Below are 12660 nucleotides of genomic sequence, written 5' to 3' on the forward strand. Positions count from 1 at the left end.
GTACTGTGTGTGTGTGTGTGTGTGTGTACTGTGTGTGTGTGTGTGTGTGTGTGTGTGTTTGTACTGTGTGTGTGTGTGTGTGTGTGTGTGTGTGTGTGTGTGTGTGTGTGTGTTTGTACTGTGTGTGTGTGTGTGTGGCACCACCTGTCCTTCACAGTGGGCGTTTCCGTCCTTATCAGAGGCAGTGTAGATTGAGGGCCATCACCCACACTCTGTTGCCATGGTGAAGGCGGACAGAGGCCAGGTTGAGTGGCAGCTCGTCTCAGCACTCGTCCTCCTTCATGCTTTTTAATTTTCCAGTTTGTGTTCACACTGAGTCACTGACACGGCTGTAACTGATCACCTGTCTGTACTGCATGTCAGGAGTCTGCAGCATGTTTCTGTCATAAAAAATGCAGTTGCCAGCGACTGCACTGAATAGTTGGCATTGGCCCAGATCTAGTTGCCAAGGGCAACCCGTCCTGAGCTGCGTCAGTGCCTACCAGGGTTTGTTGTACAGGTACGGCCCTAAGTCTTTATTTAGTTTAACGGCACAACCAGAATCTGCTCAGTTTATCTGAACCCAAAATACCACAAGAATCACAGTCACAGCCACAGTGGGCGGGATTCAAATAGCCTGCCTTTTATTTAGCAGAAAGGAGCGTGTTGACCTGCAGAATTAGTCAGTGCGCATGCATTATGAATTCAGATTTTAACATTAAATATACATGGGTGTTGCCAGTTTGATGGAGAATATGTGTACGGTGGTTTTGTGCTGACAGTAGAAAAGCAATGTCTTCTGGCACACGCGGTGCCCGTCAGTCAGAACGCCACGTCTCAGATTCATGAGACGTGCATATGCAGAAGCTTCACGTCTGCACAGATGTGATGGAACAAGTGCAGCACAGTGATTCTGTTGGTCTCTTCAGAATAAATGACAAACGACATCAGTGATAACTGACATCAGTGGCTTCAGACAGGAATTAGCAGCATTATTGCTTTATTATTACTCAGCCACATGGATCATGTTGATGCATGGATAGAAATTCAATGTAACCTGACCATGTTATATCTAAACATGGGCAGCACCTCATCAGTCAGTGTGCTAACATTTTATTGAAAATAGAAAGTTCAGAAGTATTCACACCGTGTGTGTGAAAGTCCTGCGAGCTTCACTGCAGCCAGGTCAGACTGCACAGGCCAACCTTAGCCTCTGTGCTTCAGTGTGTTAGTGAGTCCCAGTACAGCTTATAGTCCCAGTACAGCTTATAGTCCCAGTATAAGTGTCATGGTGAAGACTTCCCTCCCTCCTCTCCTGTGCCAGTGTTTCAAAGGTGCTTATCACTAATCCTTATTTGTTACAAAGTGATAAAATGATACACTGACTGTTAGCGTCTACATTCCTGTTGCATATCAAAGGGTGGGAGCTTGTGTGTGAGGGGGCAGGGGGCGGGACCTCATATGTCCACACCCACTACAGCACACATGTGGGTTGCAAATACATCTCCTGTGTCTGTGGTCCTTTGGTGTTTGTTTGACAGACACTCTGTGCGCTGACACGGGTCGGTCACAAAGTAACAGCACTGCTGATCACACATATTCGAACACGTGGTTTTCAGGGGTCATAATTCTGTGTGCTTGTCTTATTTCCACAGATTGGGCAGCTGGTGTTCAAGGGCATGAAGCGCCTGAACAGGATTCAGTCCATAGTGTTCGAGACGGCCTACAACACCAATGAGAACCTCCTGATCTGTGCTCCAACCGGTGCTGGCAAGACCAACATCGCCATGCTGACAGTTCTCCATGAAATCCGTCAGCACTTGCAGCCCGGTGGCGTCATTAAGAAAGATGAATTCAAGGTGCGATGCACACATCAGCTACACTTATTAGTGCTGTTTATGCTGAAACGGCTGTAGTGTACTGATCTGTCAAGGAAAGATGTCTTTGTGATAACTGCTTCCTGTTTGTAGTGTCACTCCGGCTCGGAGCCTTTGAACACGAGTCCTGGAGATTCAGTTTGCTCCCTGGTGAAGTTTCACACAAGCCCTGCAGGGATTCAGATCACTCGCTGAGATTTCAGGCAGGGAGTTAATAGGACTGCTCTGATAGGTTGAAGTCAAGGGGAGCTGGAGTCATGGGACTTCCTTTAAGATGCTTAGTTTGTTCGGTTGATTTGAACAGTTTGCGTGTTGTTTCACTCCAGTAATGACGTTTCCCTGGATTGTCTTGTGAGTCTGAAAGGATCTACAGCACTGATGATGCTAAATACTAAAGCAGTCAGTGTAACGGTACCATCTCATGCTGTCACTGCTGAGAAGGAAACGAACGACAAGCATCAACAGACAGGAAGTGTAAGGGGAGAGCGGTGGGCTGCTGGCACCGCCCACCAAACCATTACTCTGATAGGTACCAAAGCAGGTTCAGGGGTGTAGTTCTGACTTTGGGTCGAGTGTCCCCTTAACTCTTGTGAGAAGTGTACGTTATTACAATCAGCCAATGGCATTTCAGGGATGGAAAACTGCAGCACTTTGAGTTTCCTGCCTACAGCTGTTACAGTTCACATCTACTGAGGGACTAAGTGTAACTTTGCCACATGTGACAGAGATGTGATGTTTCATAAAACAGCCTTTGTATTAAAGGTTGATGCTAAATGCCTTTTAAACATGTTCATTCACAGAAATGAGCCTGCATTTAATGTGGGCGGAGCTAATCGGCCTGCATGTTCACACACCCGACACGGTTTATGTGTATGAATGCGTCTGTGCTGAGCAAAGACAACGTAGTCTCTGCTGTTTTCTTCAGAGGCTGAAGCTGAGCCGATGACTGAGTGATGATTTGTTATCAAATTTGATTGGTGAATAATGATGACCTCATTATTATGATCAGCTGTTCATGAATGTGTGCGCTGTAAAGCCACGCGGCGCTCGTCCACCCAGTCTCTGTAGTTCATCTGTCAGTGCTGGGTTAGAAAAGCAGAAGATCGCGGTGGTCAAAATGACAAATAGCAACAGTTGGAAACAGACTCTGAAACACTGGCAGTGCTGACAGCTTGGTCTAAAAGCACTGGTCTTAAACCCAGTGTCAGATCCACACACACATCAATAACGCAGACAGTCTTTGTTCTGTATAAAAGCTCGTACACTGACAAACACCAGCAGTGACAAAAGCTGCTTTTCATACATCACCATTACATTTTATCCATGCGAGCGCTGTGACATTTCACAATAAACTGATTTGTGCTGGTAGCTGGGGAACAAATGATGCTGCCCCTCTTTGCTCATTTATCACCACAGTGTCCTTTCAGCCCCGTCTACAACCTTGCTCCACTCTCTCTCCTCCACTCACATTCATTTCCACGCCGCTCTCTCTGTAGATCGTATATGTGGCTCCCATGAAAGCCTTGGCGGCTGAGATGACGAACTACTTTGGTAAGCGGCTGGAGCCACTGGGCATCACTGTGAAAGAACTCACTGGAGACATGCAGCTTACCAAAGGAGAGATCCTTCGAACACAGGTACACACACACACACACACACACACACACACACACACACACACACACACACACAGCTCACTACACAAAACAAGCTAACTCTGCCTGCTACCCTTACACGTCCTCTAGCACTCCAGCTGGATCGGGTTAGGACATCGTCCTTAGAGTGAATCTGTACACACTGAGCTTATTACTCACCTGTAAATCTGATCATCATCACATGTGCAGGTCATGGGTGAAAGCACGCTGTGTAACAGAGCACAGTGAGCGTTCATATCTGTTATTGTTATGGTCACTGTGTGTGTGTGTGTGTGTGCGTGTGTGTGCGTGTGTGTGTGTGTGTGTGTGTGTGTGTGTGTGTGTGCGTGTGTGTGCGTGTGTGTGTGTGTGTGTGTGTGCGTGTGTGTGTGTGTGTGTGTGTGTGTGTGTGTGCGTGTGTGCGTGTGTGTGTGTGACAAAGTCTGACATTGAAAGGATTTTAATAGGTGGCTCATACACACATGTAACAATGTTACACTGACGGTCCAGGTTCAGGGCTGCACTGTGGATTTAGGTTGAGGGGTGTTGGATGAACCCTGTGCTGTAAAGTCAGGCTGTACTCAGACACACTCTCCTGCTGATGGTGGGATATGTAGGCAGAACTCAGATCTAAAACAAGAACATTGGTCCAGTAACACTCTGCGTGTCAAATAAATAAATAAGACTCGTTTTTAATTTGGTCAAATGTTGCTTCAAGATCATCTCCTCGTGCACCTCTGTCGGCGTGCACGTTACACAGTCCTTCTCTGTCGCTGTGCTTTTGCCTCTCGTATAAAGGTGTTCTTATTTACTCATTTTGGAGACACATAGGTGATGTGGGGAGGCAGATCTGGTGAATAATGCAGGTGCTGAGTAGTGAAAATGCTGAGGGTGGATGGATGAATGATCGGTGTCATCCATCCACCCTCCCTCCACTTATCCTCATCAGGGTCACAGGGGGCTGGATCTGTCCCGGGCAGCGGTCAGCAGTCACGGCCAGCACACAGACAGACACACACGTGAACTTGCATTCACACCTCTGGGCAATATGAACCCATTCAGTATCCTAACCCCACTAACTGCATGTCTTTGGATTATGGGAGGAAGCTGGAGTATAGTCTGATCAGGCAAAGCATCATGACTACCTGCTAAATCGTGCTAAGCTGTGAGGCGGGGCTTCCACAGATCAGGCGTGTCTGTCCAGCACAGGAGGCCAAGTCAAAGCCAGCTTGTTGTTGTGCTCCTCAAAGTGTTCCTGAACCGTCTTTGCTTTGTGGCAGGAAGCTTAATCCTTCAGTGTGCTGAGAGAGGCCCCAGCATCAGGGAGTGCAGGGGGTTAGTGGTTTGCTACAGAGACGGTGAACCCATGCTGTCATGCTAAACTGCTAGCAAGTTTCCCAGTGAGTTTAAGCTACACTGATGCTATTCTATGTTTTTCATGATTCTAGTTAAACCTGTTGCTTGTTCACCACCTGTATTTAGACCTCTGTGTGAATACAGATGCAATGTAGCAAGAAAGCCAGAGATGAGTCTGTGTCTCAGCATTTACAAGTGTTGAAGCCAAATGCTTTGTTATTGTGCAGCGTACGTCAGCCTGCTCGCCTGTGTTCAGCCGGTCTGTGCACCACCACGCTGTGCTGTTAGTGAATGAGCAGCAGACAGCAGGGTGCACTGTCTGTTTAAATACAGAACTGACCCATACAAATGCAGTTTAACTGCTGTTTGTTATGAATATGGCAGACGCTGTGTCCTGGACTACATGCAGGAAACAGCCGGTGTGAATAATGACGCATGTTCACTTCTTAAGCTGAATTTCATGTTTAGTAAGTTTAATAAGTGAAATGCTGGTGGCATTTCAATTGTAATGTTTCTTTAGGTTAAAGAGGATGAAGCCAAAGAAAAGATGATGATGAGAGAGTTTAGTCCTGTGGCTGTGAGAGACGTCGAGGCTGTTGGACCTGAACGACACTTGGAGCGGGAACACTGGGAAAACCTGCATATCTGTTAAATCCAAAGGAGTTGGATTTAACAGATCGCACAGCTCAGATTTACCCTTCATAAGTCTCATGGGACTTATGAGCACAAAGTGTGTGTGTGTGTCTGAAATGAGGCCAATTCCAGCTAATCTGAAGGTGTTTTAAAACTGCATTTCCATCAGGTCATATGATGAGATTACACAAAGAGAATGATTAGTCAGATTCAGAGCAGCTCTGCAGCACTGCTTCACTTTGAGCTCTCTCTAATGCCTCCGTTTCACCGGCTTATTTGTCGTGCATTTGCACAAAGTGTTGAGTGCAGAGCTGAATCCACGGTTAGTGGGCCCGAGTGATGTCATGCTCTGTAACCTTGGTTTGTTGCGTCTCCCCTCGGTCCCATCGCTCCTTTCATCGCACACCTTTGATGTTGATAGCAGAGTGGGCTTTCTGCCGGGACAGTGTAAGGACGGGAAGCAAATACTTCTAAGAACTTGTGCTTTATGAAACTTGCATGTTGTGCCCTTTGACCTTTATCGGGATCATTACACAACCATCGTCAAAAGCAGCACATCAGGTAAAAGAAGGAAAATCACCACTGTCGTACTGGATCAGGATGTCCTGGATCTCCTTCTCAGAGGCCTCATCCACATCCTTCTGGTAGTATGCAAGCAGGGCTGTGGACATGGCTGGTGTAGATCTGTGCGGTGCCACGCTCCACCGCTCCGCAGCACTGGCTCCAGAAGCTTGTTCTGGAGCGTAGCAGGCTCCACCCTCTCCTCAGGTCTGCCGTTCACCCTGATCAGGACGTCCCCCTCCTGCACTGGGAAACTGCTGTGGTGGGTTTTACGTCCAAACACCTGGACGGACTCCAGAGGACCGTCAGCTGGCATGTTTCTGAAGCACACAAAGACACCACTTAGTTTCTGATTCTGCGAGGAGGAGGGAAACGTGCACCGATGAACCTGCAAGAGAGGGAACCAGTGCATGGTGGAAAGCCAGCCTCACCGCTCCTGAGGGACGACTCGGTGCCCTCGCGCCTGCAGCAATATCACGTATTATTGTGAGTATCAGTGCCTGGATGTCTCTGCGACCTCACGGGTCAGAAACGTTCTTTGAAAGTGAAAGTGAAGGATGCATTTCATGAGTTTGTGAAAGGATGAATCACGTTTGTCTCCCTCACTGTGCGTGTCCAAACCTGAAACCTGCTTTGGATTGGCGTGGCTTCATATAAAAACATGACAGTGTAATGATTGTAGGATACGAGCACTCTGCTGCTCTTCTCTACTGGTCACTTTCCTTTTTATTTTATTCCTCCCACTCGTCAAATCCAGCGTCATCCACTCACTAAGCAGCAGGAGAGAGCAGCAGTTCCCACTGAAATGATTTTCCACATCAGAGTGTAACGACGTGCGCGCTCGCACAGACTCGTGCACACAGAGTGGAGCTTTGAGAAGGTTCTCATTACAGTTGGCCTTGACAGGCTGTTAGTTGTTAACATATCACAATGTAGTGAACGTTTTTCTCTAACCGACCCACTCCATCGTCCACCCGCCCACCTCAACCTCCTACGTGCTCCTCTCCCTGTAACGGCAGAGTTACTATGGAAACAGAAAGAGTTTTGCCATGTGGAAGCCAGCGTGGTTTGGACGGCATGCGGGGACGTCCGGGCACCTTTGCTCTGTCCAGAGGGGAAACATGAGTTAATGACAGTGAGGAAGGAGCAGCGACGCAGCTTTCTGAAACAGCAGCGAGTGTGAGAATGAGTCCGTGTTTCCTGGTCGAGGGAAAAAGCAAAACAGGCTCCATGAACTGGGTTCAAACAAGAACAAACTGCAGGTCGGTGAAACTGTAAAGACAGAGCCCATCAAAGCAGCTGAAGAAAGATCAAGTCATTACTGAAATGCCGTGCTGGACTGAGTCACGGCACTTACTGTAACCATCAGTCAAGTGATCATCGCTTGTCTGATGCTCTCTCAGCGATGTCAGTAATTAGTATTTAAGTGCTGAGAGTTGGCGAGATGTGTCGTGCCGTTGCTGCACGTGTCCGTGCTAACCTTAGCTCGCACCAGCGAGCAACAATCTTCCTCCCACTCAGGCAGCGACCTGCAGGGATGCACGGGGATGTGCATGTAGCTGCAGCTGCCCTTCCTGCAGATTAAAACTCCAGCTATTATCTGTTTAAGTACATGTTTGTGGTAGTCAGAGACGGTAACGAGTAAAGTAAGGGATTACTATTGCAAAAACGGTAATTAGATTACCGTTACTTTCCCGTAGGAACGCTGCGTTACTGCGTTACTAAAACCGTGATTTTTTGCGAGAATGTCTCACGACAGTGACGTGAGCGAGTGCGACGTTCGTGACAACAGCTGTGTGCAGATCAACAATGGATCACATATCGAGTGCAGAGAGAGTATGAGCGTGCAGCGTTTAAAGCGTGGAAGTACTGACCTTACTTTAAGTTTGATTCCATAAAAAGTGACAAAAACATTAGTGTCCGCTGTGCGTGGGAAGAAAACTTCTTTTTACAGCGAAAAAAAACCCCTAAACTTCCAAACAAGCACCGAGTAGCTACGACGTAATGGGAAACTCACAGAGAAACTGGATTCTTCCACTGACCGCGGCACACCTGCACCAGGGTAACCCTCCGCCTACCCCACTCCTGCTTTACAGGTGAAAATAGAGCAACAGGACCGCTGAGTCTTTGACTTTATTTAGTTTCTACTGTGTTTTACTTGCATCTATTTGAAAGACTGAGTGTAAACACAAAAAATATTTTATTTTATGAGCTGGAATGTGCAGAAAATAGGTTTAAATGTTAAACTAATTTCTTCCAGTCAGAGAATGTTGCAGATAATTAAATTTTTGCTTGATGCATAAAGTTAAAAGATTAAAACTAATAAAACAAGTTTTAAAAAGAGACTTTTCCATTTGATTACATGTTGTATGATGGATTATGCAGAAAAAGTAGAATTGGGCTGAAAGATCTATCACTTTATCACCTCTTCAGGTTGTGAATCGTGTTTACGTAACTAATTACTTTTGAAAATAAGTAATCAGTAAAGTAATGGGATTACTTTTTGGGGGAAGCAATCAGTAATTAGTTACTGATTACTTTTTTCAGGTAACTTGACCAACACTGGTGGTATTTACAGAAATAGTTTTGTGTAGTTTCCCACGGCTGCCGTGGACGTCTGCATGTGCTTTGGTTGTTTTTGGAGCATTTCTAATGAATCAATAACTGATACTGTGACTGTGTGTTTGCTGTGTGTTCATTACACCCACAGTGACTGCAGATGAAGCAGAGACATGAAGGGATCTGATCTGTTGTCTATGGAAAATATTACAGTCATCATTGTCAATAAAAGTGCAGTACAATAAAAAACTGCTGCAATGACCATGAATCCAGCAGCACCGAGTTTGTTTTCAGCCTCTGTGTGCCCAGAAGCTCGTTGTAACATCAACCAGGTTTACTGAACGACTTTCAGAAACCTGTGTGAACGTTTGTAAAGTGTGTGTGTTATGTGTGTAAAGATCAGGAATAAGGAACAAATCAGCAGTCCATCAGATGTACTCGGCACATCCAGATAAATGGCGTAAAGTCCCGTCTCATATAGTGTCTGATGATATGGTAACAAGGTTTCCTTGGAAGTGCTGCAGGAAATGTCACTGGTGTCTCCCAACGCTGAACATGTTTCAGCCTAAGTATTCCCAAAGGGGGCCACAGGCATCCATCTGTGCACAGGAACGGTGAGGAATGTCAGCCGGATGTAACTAAATGTTTCTGTCCACACATCAACACAGACCCACCGTAAATCACGCGAAGCCGGCTCGTAGTCTAAGAATCAGTCACAGTTATACTTCACTCAGTAATCAGCTGCTCATTGTAAAAATACAAAGTCACTGAGTTTTGTTTTTATAGTAATTAAATCAGTGAGTTTGTTTTTGGGTCATTTCTCTGGTGATGCCCGACCGTCTGCATCCAGTAAGGCTGCTGGTCCTCCAGCCCTCGGCTCTGACATGTTGGTTACATATTTGATAAGCACGTTGTCTCTTTGCTCTAATTCAGTAATTAATGTTTGAAAAGAACCATTTTTCTTGGCCACTTTATTTCTCATGTGTGTGAATTTGTCTGATTAAATTGTCACATTTGAGAAACCTTAACTTACATTTTCTTCTATGAAATATGAAGAATGAGCCAATTTCGAGGGTTGATTGCAGTCCTGCAGCGATCATTTGATTAACTGGCTAAATAACACCATTAAGGAAAACAATTACATGTTTTCTCTGCACCTCCTCGTGTGTGTTTGTAAAGCAATTAAAAAAGCACTTTGGCATCTGCTCCAATTGCCAGAGCCTCCATTTAAATTAACCAGTACGTCCAATTAGGAGCATGCGCTTCCTTTCCTGTGAGCGTCTCTAATGGCTGGATAGATTGATTTAAATGCAAACTAGAGGGAATTTAATGAACTGCTTTTACAGGAAGACTTTAATAGGAATCTGCACATCCTCCAACAGGTTCACACTCCATTAATTAGGCATTGTAGTATTTTTTCCTCAAACAGAGACAAATATCGCACGGGAAGCTGCAGATACTAAGACGTGTGCAGAGAAGCTTTCTGTTGTCATTTGATTCAGAAAGATATGCTGATGCTCTTCAATGTAATTAGTCTGAGAGGCAAAGTAGCAGCGTTTATACTGATCGTGCCGTCACAGACTCACGTCACCGACGGGCACAGGGTGCGTACTGTAACTCAGCACACAGTGGGACAGTCTGACGTCTGTCATTACCTGTTATTACTGTGATGGAGCAGATCTGTGGGCACCTGTGCAGTGACCGCCCATCAATCTAAGATCATCTGTAGGAACGACGCTGCTTTGGCTTCAAACAGCGTGGGAGTCTTGGTGTGACCGATGTTTCCAGATGTTTCCAGATGTGTTCGAGTAAACAAATACCAGCTGATTGGTGCGTGTGTAAGCATTATGCCAGTGCTAGCACAGCTGATATATTCATTAGTGGCTTTTCAACGTGGGCGTGGCCGGTGCTGTCGTAGTGTCACCAGGAGCTGAGAGAGATGAGAACAGATGATGTGAAAGGAAAGTGCACGTTGCCATGACAACAGTGAAATAAATTCATGTAGACAGTCCTGCATCTCCCCGCTAACTAACAACAATCTGTTGTGGGTTTGTTTGTCTGTTGTTGTTTTTTCAGTTCCATTCATAAACTTGAGTTCTTCCAAAACCAGTTCAGCCAGTACGTGTGACGGACGTGACTCTGTCTGTCAGAGCTGTGTCAGCTGTGTAGGGCCTTGGTCAGGTGACTGACCGTGACTGATGCTGTGGGTCATTCTTACTTTGTGAAATCGTATCCAATCACTTTCTTGTTGAGTTGAAGTAACACACCTTCGTCTTGGCTGTTGAGACGTTTGTATTAACCAAGGACACAATTTTAACGTCATCCACTTAATTTGTGTTTTGTGATTTTTTTTAATTTAATTCTGGTGTTGCTGAGCTGGCCAGCACGTTGCTTCTCTTTACTGTACCACACTGTTTATCTGACCTCTGTTGGCTTTAGTTCTGCCTCTGTCAGTGCGCCCAGGGCAGCTGTGGCTACATGTAGCTGCCATCACCAGTGTGTGAATGTGTGGATGGGTGAATGTAGTGTAAAGCGCTTTGGGGTCCTTAGGGACAAAGTAAAGCGCTATACAAATACAGGCCTTTTGACCATTTTTACCATTTTTGTCAGCCTAATGAGGACCTGCTTCTCTCACAGCTGTGCTCATGCCGAGCGTGAACAGCTACTGAAGGAGTTCAACACTCACAGCTGCTTAGAATCAGTCAGGCAGGTGAAGGGAACAGGCCTCACTTGCCGTCGTGTAGTTCTTGTTCAGTCTCTGACGGTGGGGGACTTTGCATAAAAATGGCAGTAATTCCTAAACAGCTGTGGTGGTGTACAGAGGCACAGCTACAACACCGAGTCCGACCACACTGTGGGCAAACTGAACACTTCCATGGCCTCACTAAACTCCCACTCTCGAGTCTCTGCCTCGGCAGCCACAAGGCTGTAATCCAGCTGGCCCACCTGTACCTGTCAGCCGGGGTTCAGCCCCCACAGGCCTACACGCCAACTAAGCTCTTGGTGGAGGTGGGAGTTGGAGGTCGCTGTAAGAAACTGCAGCACACTCTTATCAAACTCTTGGATCTACCAGGCCTGTGCAGCGTCTGTCCAGCTCACTATGAAGTGGGGTTCAGCTCCTCTTTTCACTGACGTGTCCGAGACGTCCGTAGATGACCGAGTCAGTCGTTACCCTGCAGCCCAGGACCGCAGCAGCCCAACAGCCTGGGCTCAATCCAAGAGTGCTCATGCCCAGGATGGAGGGATGTAACCTACAAACCTTTACATGTAAATACAGAACTTTACTATACGATGAAAAATAAGGTGCAGCTCTTCACACTGTCACTGTATATAAAGGGATCTGTATCCAGATTACCGTCTACACACTTTTAAAATTGATTTATTTTGACGAGCATTCAGATCTGTCAATGATCCGCCACACCAGATCAGGCTAATCAGAAAGCTATTGGCTATGCATTAGCCCGTGTCTCTAGACAATAAGTCATATTTGGAGAAGCAGAGGACAATAAAGTAATGATTTCTTGTTCAGCTCATGCTTTGCTTGGTTATTCTCTACATAGCTAACAGCTAATGGTTTTTGACAGGTTTTGTTTCACATGGTTCATATGAGACTTCCAGCTCAGCTTATCATCAGTTATCACTCCAACACATTTATTCTCGTTCACTCGTTCAGTTTCAGCTCAACCCTGATTTTAGCCACGTTTCATTTGTCTGGTGCCAAAAATAATACATTTTGTTTTATATTTAACAATAACTTATAGTTACCTCCGTTTCCACTGCAGTCAGAAGCTGTTCTAGGTTTTTATCTGATTGATGCACAGTGGTATCATCAGCAAACAATACACATTTATATATAACATGAATCGTTTAGGGCCCAGCACAGAGCCCTGAGGAACACCACAGGTTACCTTCAGCTGATTAGATTTGCACGTATTGATCCAGGTAACTTTTCATGCACGTGTATGCGATCCCTCTTATGCCATATCTGTCTAGTTCATTCAGTAATATAATATGATCAATGTTAAAGTGTATAAAACACCAGCAGTATGTTCCTTATTATC

At 45.8% G+C, this 12660-nt stretch overlaps 1 protein-coding gene across 6 annotated transcripts in view; it reads left to right on the forward strand.

The window, feature by feature from the left end:
* The window catches only part of ascc3 (activating signal cointegrator 1 complex subunit 3), a 141903-nt gene that overhangs the window by 57371 nt on the left and 71872 nt on the right, over positions 1 to 12660 (forward strand). For all 6 annotated transcript variants that reach the window (XM_082550848.1, XM_082550847.1, XM_082550852.1 and 3 more), the window contains 2 exons: positions 1635 to 1838; positions 3353 to 3493. In XM_082550848.1, coding sequence (XP_082406974.1) covers positions 1635 to 1838; positions 3353 to 3493 — 345 coding nt within the window. The remainder of the gene's footprint in view (positions 1 to 1634; positions 1839 to 3352; positions 3494 to 12660) is intronic.

The sequence above is a fragment of the Aulonocara stuartgranti genome (genome assembly GCF_965226115.1).
Source record: "Aulonocara stuartgranti genome assembly, chromosome: 11".
NCBI lineage: Eukaryota > Metazoa > Chordata > Actinopteri > Cichliformes > Cichlidae > Aulonocara > Aulonocara stuartgranti.